General features: G+C 36.5%; 1 protein-coding gene across 2 annotated transcripts; it reads right to left on the bottom strand.

The window, feature by feature from the left end:
• Positions 1–227: 227 nt before the first annotated feature.
• LOC101219916 (formin-binding protein 4) lies at positions 228–7,821 on the bottom strand. Of its 2 annotated transcripts, none has more exons than XM_004149372.3 (11): positions 7,537–7,821; positions 6,559–6,651; positions 5,919–6,043; positions 4,837–5,317; positions 4,526–4,754; positions 2,170–3,527; positions 1,802–1,881; positions 1,581–1,670; positions 1,393–1,466; positions 1,089–1,221; positions 228–637 (listed from the first exon to the last, which is right to left on the bottom strand). In XM_004149372.3, the coding sequence occupies exons 1-11, from the start codon at positions 7,619–7,621 to the stop codon at positions 554–556; spliced, it is 2,832 nt and encodes a 943-aa protein (XP_004149420.1). In that variant the 5' UTR covers positions 7,622–7,821; the 3' UTR covers positions 228–553. The 2 variants fall into 2 exon arrangements, with proteins under 2 accessions (XP_004149420.1, XP_011659084.1); XM_011660782.2 differs by having other exon boundaries at positions 6,280–6,651; positions 7,537–7,820.
• Between the last annotated feature and the right edge of the window lie 639 nt (positions 7,822–8,460).

The raw sequence follows: 8,460 nt of genomic DNA, 5'->3' as shown, positions 1-8,460 counted from the left end.
TTGTTTGTCCTCCCCTTCTTGTATACTATTATCTCTCCCATTTATGTAAACTTTCCTATCAATTTAGAGTTGAAATCTAATAGATTTTCAAACGGTGAATGAGAGGTGAGAGAAGATTGAGAGAAATGGGGGAAAGGAGGGAGAGAAGAATTTGTTAGAGAATACATAAAAATAACAAATGAATAATGATAAATCAAAACTATCTAAAAAATTAAAACGAGTCGGAGTTCGGTATGTACAATAATATTAATAATAATCTATTAGAGGAACCAAACGTTGGGTAATGGAGTCAACTGAATTTAGCAACAAAAAGAACGTAACATGAGGAGCCTACAGTTTACGGCAAACAAACCATCCACAGAGGGGGGAAGATGACAAATTTGATTGAACAATCATCAATCAGCAAAATTGTAGACTTTGTCATTTTCCTCTACTCTTGACAAGTTAGCGTACTCGTGAAAACTATACAATACCAACACCCTTTTCACATTATATTTTATCCCTCAGCTCCCTCCAAAAGATAAAACTACTCAACTAAGAGATAAATGTTGGTTCACTTGCTTGGTTTCATCCACGACGTTTCTGAGGTGTTAACATTACCATAATACACCTGTTTTGACGACTCGTCCCAATATGCCTGTAAAAGTTGTGATGTTTCAGAAAAGGATACCAGGGTTAGTATCTGCTTCTACTAAAGCAGGTACAAGATTATAGACAACAAAGTTGACAAACGATTCAGATTATCATGCATAGAGGTATTGAAGAATTAAAAAGGAAGCCTGACATCAAATTATTTGAACTCGGAATGTCTTTACTGCTTCTTCAGAAGTTTAGCCTATGTTTAAACCATGAGAAGTTTAGTCTTGCGGTTCTTTTTTCTTTTTTTTTTTGCTTCATCGTTGAACATTAGACTCATTATTTCAATGAAAAGTCCTGTTTGCTTTTTGGGGGAAAAGGATAAGTTACTGTACAAGATGCCTCTAAAAACATGCGATACTCTGTTAAAAGTTACATCACAATGGACTTAAGGGCTACATCAATTCTAACTTATAATTACAGTTCACCATCATTTGCATAATGGAATTTACCTGCCATCCTGAGGGGAGATCTTTTGAGATTTCTGCCAAGTCAGGTTGCTGGTTCCCACCTGTGGGTGCTTCAACAGGGGATTGAGTAGCTTCACTTGATGATTGAGCTCTCCTTCGCTTTACCCGCTCGCGCCTACAAAATGTAATAGCAAAACTTAGAACAGTGAAGTCCAAAAAAGACCTTGAATTCCAAGCAGTTTGGTTGGCACAATGAGAGAGCAAAAAGTATGGTGAAAATACGATGGTTTAAAAAGACAAATGAAGTCTTTAATAAAGGAAAGAAATGTAAATTTGAGCTTCATACCAATCGCTCCCAAGAGGCTGAAAGTTGGCATTTTCTTTTGCATCCCCACTGGCAATCTGCTGGGCGTGCCATTCCTGCATCATAAGCATTGGAATTTGGTAAGAACCCAGAGATCAGGTGTAATGGACTGTAGCCCTTTTTCTCAAAATTTAATCATCAAATTTGTTCAATGTTGTATTATATTATACCTTTATTTCCCTTTCTCGTTTCCTCTCTAGAATCTCATAAGCATTTTCTGGTTCTTCCTCATCTTCGAGTTCTTCTTTTGCTGCCTTCCACTGATAAATCAAAGTGTATAAATAGAAATTATCCATCAGGCAACAAATATAGAATTTTATGACATTTCATACAAAAAGACCACGAGGGAGCACCAGGTAACATATCTATGGAAGCCAAAAGGGACGAGTACCTTGTCCAACAAACTTGAAACTTTCTTATTTGATCTTAAGGAGGGAGCAACTGTAACTGTCCGCTTTTTGCTGCGCAGAGCTGCGAAGAAAAAGAAATGAAAGAATTTTAGAGCAGATGCCATATTGAGAACTTTTCAGGTGAGGTGTAAGATTATAGCATGAACATCTCAGTAGAAGAGACCTATCAAAATTAACAAACTGCAGTCTGCACCCAAAAAATGCTGCCAAATTCTAGGTCATAGAACAGACAATAAGTTTTCCAGCCTCCCCTATTCCCAACCTAATTTTGAGGAAGCTAGATAAACATTTCACTCATATTTAGTTCCTTACAAAAATATCATGATTAGATTCTATTCAAGTATCACACCTTTTGGTTGAACCTTGGAAACTGTGGATGTATGAGCAACAGAGGAAGAATCCGTAACAGCTTTAGTTGTTGGCAGAACATCATTAGTTGGGGAACCTGAAGTAGACGCTCGGAAGGAGGCTGTTGTGGTCTCTCCACGTCTCTTGTCAATTTCATCCTCAGCAGAAGCAGTATTCATATTTGCTGCATCGGAAGATCCATATTGAACAGAGGAAGAAGGATGCAATCTTGCAGATGAGGAATCAACATGCAACTGAGAAGACTCTGTTGTACTAAAGACGGGAAGAGTAGCTGTTGCATTTTGAAGAATACCATAACCTTCAGGCAAAACACCATTTACAACTATGGAAGCAGAATCGGCATGCGAATTTGGAACTGGCTCATAATAAAATGGTGTTTGAGCCAAAACAATATTACATGCTTCCGGATGTCCATAGAAGTCTGCACTAGGGACAACTTCAGGGGCAGGATGTACGTAATACTCAATACTAGAATCAGGGTAGGACACTCGATACGGTTCGGTGTAACAAAGAGGCTGCCCAAGTTGGGTATAAGATGGGGCCATAGGATATAATGGCTCGGTTGGCTCATCAGGTGGGGGTGGAGAAACATCTTCATTATCAGGTGGTGGGGGGGGAATCCATTCCTCATCCGGTGGTGGTGGTGGTGGTGCTATAGAGTCATCCTCTGATAACATGTATGCATATCCAGAGGAAAGATTTGGATGGGCCGGTGGATCTGGCTGAAGTTGTTGCTCCAAGAAAGTTACGCACATATCTGACGTACCAGCCATCATCAAGTTACCTGCAGAACTAGCATCTTCAACTTCCATATCCACCTCCATGTCGACATCTTCCACAGAATGTACACCACTCTTGGAAGCCATTTCATCAGTTGCAACTTCACTTGCATGCTCAGTCGCAACAGTAGAGTTTCCTAACTGGTCAATGGCTTTAGATGGTGAAATATTTTCTTCATTTGCAATGATGGTTACTTGGCTTTGGTCCCCTTGGAGTTTCAAAGAAGCTGAATCAGTAGGCAAATGAGAATGCTCCAAAGCAGAGACACAACAGTTTGCCACTCTCTCTACTTCAGACTCAACATTCGACCTTTCCTGAAATGTTTCCACTCTTACACTCTTTGGACTATCAGTAGCCTTGGCTTCATCCAATTGGGATGATACAGCAGCAGTTTGATAAATTTCTTTGTTAACGTCATCTTCAATCTGTTTAAGCTTCCTTGCTGAGTGTTCCCAAAATGGAACCAACGATGTCTTATAGGGCATCAGTGACATAAAATCTGAAAGTCTAACTTGAGTTTCCAATATGTACTTAGATGTCCATTCATGACCTCCAGACCTGAAGTTAATAACTATGCCATTAGTACAAGAATGTGACAAAACACAAGGGGTTTGGGCATTGCCCTTTATTTCATTTTATCAATGAAATGCTTCTGTTTCTCAAAAAAAAAAGAAGAAGAAGAAGAAGAAGAAGAAGAACGTGACACCAGAGGACCATGTCAGTTTCTCTATGCTAAAATAAAAATAGCATACGCTGACTTTGACCCTTGAAATGCCAGCAATGTTTCTATCTTACATGTCCAATCCGTCATGTGCGAAATTGTCATGGCAGTGTTTCATGTTCCATCAAAATATTTTTACTTGTAATATAAACATAAGTCAAGATTGCTCATAAAATTGAAAAATGGAGATAATAACACTAATCCCACCACAAATAAATTGAAAAGTAATTTGTTTAGCAATGCTGTATTAGACTTTAGGGAGGAAAACCAATGCTTTAGACGGATAACATTAGAAAAGTTCAACTGTTGTTGATATTGGATTTTCTCAAATAAAATCTTGTGCAGAGTTACTTGGAGTCATGTAGTGTAGATTATACCTCACATAAAATGATACTACAAGTAAGAAGGAGAGGCAGGTACATTAGATTATTAAGAGCAATTACATCACTGCCCAAGTTTAAAGGTTTAAGTTTTCTAGGGTTTCATAGTGCATTTGGTTCCTCTTCTAGACCATCTCCTTGTGAAAAGATGTCATCCCAAAAAACCTTCATAATCAATAGAGGAAAGAATGAATCATAATATTAATTGATAGTGAATTAACATGAATATGAGTTTCTATTTTATCAATTAATTTGAATTCCCTCCAACCAACATAATGTACGACAAAACATAAATTTCAATCAAATGTACAAAAGAAACCCCAATGATTATTTTCCCAAGGCTTACAAAAGCCAAAAAGAAATTTGATGACCTAGGTAAGAAGAAGCTGAACATCATTTAAACAATAAATAGATGCAAATAGAATATCTAATTGAGGTGAAAAGTAGAATCTTACTTTTGTAATGATTTCAATTTCTCTAACAAGCTCGCACTCCAGGTCAGAAGATGAGAAGGAAGATCCGACCCTGATGATTTCAGTTCTTCATTAGTCACCATGTAATCAACATAGATCTCAGAAGCAGCTTTTGTTATATTCACATCATTTGAACAGGTACTTAAGGCAGCATAGCTTTGGTCAACCTCAGAACCCTGACTTGCAGTTACTGGAACACTATTCTTGTAACCTACAATTTTGATTATTCACTTTAGACCTACATTACATCAAAATTTAACAATTTCAAAGCATTGTGATTTACAGAAACTCACCTGTGCTTTCTGCTGAAAAAGCACCTAACTTCCCACCATTAGTTAAACCAGATTCCTGTTTAAATACTGTAACATTCTCTGGAAATTGAGTAGGAGATGTTTTAATATCAGTGGTTGATTGAGTAGGCTGAGCCTGAGTTAAAACAACATCAGGTACTTCCCATGAAGTTTCCCCAGTTCCAACATTCCAGTAATAATAATTATGGCTCTCCTCATGCATAACAATCCTCCATCCTGAAATAACATCCCCTGAGACTTGTACATTAGATATGGTTGGTACAGATGTTTGAACCAGATCACTTTCCTTGCTTAAATATCCCAAGCCATTAGTGTCGGTTTTTGCTTCATCTTTACTCTCCATGTTCTCAGAAATTTTAACAGAAACTCGTTCTGATTCTTCCTGAACAGTCTTTTCAGCAATGAGGTCTTCACCAACATTTGTATCCATATTCTCACATCCCTCAGTAGAAACTGCAGCAACCTGAAATCATGGATATCAATAAAGCAGAATATTATTGAGAATATGCATAAAAGTTATTACATACATAAAAATTATTACACAAATTTTATTAACATGCATAAAAGATATTACAACAAGGGAAATGGGCAAGTCAAGTTTACCAGAAAAAGATGGTGAGGCTCATCTGTTAAAAACATATGTAAATGCCTTATGAGTGCATTTAAATCTTGCTTCAAATTGGAATCAGACCTGAATTCTCATTTTCAAGATTTTTCCAACGGAAATATTTCAGTTTAACTTGTGTGTTCACAATTTCTAAACTTTGTCTCAATTACCATATGAAACAGGCACCATAACCATCTAAGCAAGAAATGTCTCAATACTTGCAGAAGTATTTCGTAATAATCATTTGTCACATGAATTAGTTTTCAACCTCACATTTTACTGGAATTTAAGGCAGAACTGATACATTTTCAGGGGGTCAGGTTGGGAGGGGACTTGATCAGTAATAAATCCACTCGCACAAGAGCTTAACTAGAAATCAATGAATAAAGAATATCAAATCAAGTTTAGTAGGTGTAATCCTGGTCTGCATTTCAAGCAATAAAAGAAAGAAAAATACCTCATCATTGCGCTCAGGTAACAAATCATCTTGTCCATCCTGATCTGAATTTTTATTCAAGTCGCCATCAACGTCATCATCACTATATTGCTCAAGTAACAGCAAGGGATTTTGGGTTTGGTAACCTGAAAATAAAAAAACTTCCACATCAAATATATCCAAAACCATATCTCTTAGCAGCATGTCAAAGAATTCCCTGGAAAAATCATTAATATCATCAAGGTGTTAGAAACACAAAATTTTCAAAATTAAAGCAGTGAAATTCAACATGAACATTGAAGATGTTTCATCACATCCACCTGTTACACATCCAAGGACAAACGTCAGTGATAAGCAAAATGAAAGACAGAGACATACGAACCGATGAAAAATTTTCCCTGTCGAAATCTCCAAAATGCCTCGATGATATCAAAAAGGGCATAATGATTGAGAGTCATTCACATGTTCATTGTGGTAGGGGCCCCGACCAGATCTGATAATTGGTGTCCCAAAGACCACTGTCACCCTATAGACTGAAAACAAATTCTTGGGGCAAAAAACACAAAGTCTTGTACATATAGTTTGAAATATCCACCATTATAATGTGAAGCACTCATATCTCCTTTACATAGTCCTTTTGAAGAACACTGATAGAACCCACCTGAAGAGGATGCTGATTTAGGTAACTTGGTTGTCTGTCTTGTATCTATATCCCCTCCAACGTCTTCATGTCCATCAGAGCCATCTAAATCTCCTAGAAAATGAATAACACATCCACCATTAAAATAAGGCCATCTATTTCTATATTAATAATCTCAGAATGATAACTCTAAAATTGCATGAGCTTGCGACAATATCATGTATTACAGAACAACTAATATAAAGAGAATTATCCCTGATTCTAGAAAGAATGTGTATAAAATTCCAATAGAAACTAAATTAAATGTCTTTGATTTTAATATATATATTTTTTCCATTTTAGCAATCATCCAGACTACTTTATATCTCAAATGCTGACCACACCACACTGATATCTAGATGCAAAACATTTTTCGTTGAAGAAGACTAGATATACCCAAAAGTAAAAAAATTTAAAGAAGCAACCGGGATCAACAATAGAAATGTAATGCATTCATTATAACATCAAGTTAACCAAGTTAGATATCATAGACTAGACCAACATTGCATTAATCACAACACAAAGTCAATGAAGCCCCATACTATGAAACACACAAAAAGACCACCAAAGTGAGGTTAGCACAGCGCATCTCTCCCTCTCTTCCCTTCCGGATAGGAGTTTCAATCCCCCATCCCGGTTGTTTTCACATAACATTCAAACTAGTCCCCCCTCCTAAGCAACCGAAGAAGCATTAATTCCAAACAGTAAAAAAAAAAAAACAACTCGATGAGATAGGAAAAGAAGCCACCAGGAGCTCAAAACTCTCCGCTTCCATTACAAAATAAACAAATGGAAAAGCGCAAATAGAAACCAACACAAACCCACATACAGAAAGAAACAATCCCCAAAACACAACCAAATCATGCAACAAACAAACAACACATATCGGCAGTCGCAATTATACAGAACCGTTAAAAATTACATCTATAAATCAAAAGGGGGGAGACCCAGAAAAAATACCAGAGGGCTCGGCGAAAAGATCGAGTTTGACACGGCGACCGACGTTACTGAGAGCTGCAAGGCGACGCTCTCGTCTCTTTCCCATAGCAAGAAGAAGAAACAGAAAGCGAAGGGATAGACTGGATTGTTAGGATGAATTTAGGGATCCGCTGGATTGAATCTGTGAAATTCTTGCCCTTGCCGAAGTCGGTTTTGCCACCAAAGATGAAGACGCCGTTGATTTATGGTTCGAGGACCTTGCGCCAATTGGGTCTTAGATTGTAAGTCGAAAATCCGTAATCTAATGGTTGAGCTTTTATATATTTTAGGTCACTCCTCTACTTTTCTCGATTTTCAATAACAAAATAAATACAATCTCATTCAATTTTGTATGATTTTAAAAGGGGTTTTCTTTTTTTAAACATACCAACCACCAAAATATCGGGAGCAATTTTCAAAATTAAGAAAAGATCGCGCCCTCTCGTACAAAATATAAAAAATGTCTTAATTCATCATATGCATGCTTGTAATTCTTCTTTTAAACTATACACGCTCGTGTACTTAATATCAACACGATCATATAGTTTATTTAACAATGAAAAAATATTTCAAATCTAAACAATCGGGTTGACTATGATATATGATTGTTTAGATCATTGTTAGTGTAATTCTTTTTAAAAATGAGAAAAATGTTTCAAATCTAAATGATTATATTGACCCCCTAAACGATCAGCTTAGATCATATCCATGTAATCGTGTAGTTTTTTTTTAAATATAGGAAAATGATTAGCATCCTTTTAATTATTTGTCGCTCATTTCACCTTCATTATGTGTAAATTACTTACTCATTTGCATCTTTTTAATTACTTAAACACTCATTTTCCATTTTGTGCGGCATCACATTTTTCATTTTGCCTATTAATTAATTAGCACATGTATTTGACG

This window comes from Cucumis sativus, chromosome 7 (assembly GCF_000004075.3).
Source record: "Cucumis sativus cultivar 9930 chromosome 7, Cucumber_9930_V3, whole genome shotgun sequence".
NCBI lineage: Eukaryota > Viridiplantae > Streptophyta > Magnoliopsida > Cucurbitales > Cucurbitaceae > Cucumis > Cucumis sativus.
The sequence above is the reverse complement of the archived record's forward strand: the minus strand, read 5'-3'. Positions and strand labels throughout refer to the sequence as shown.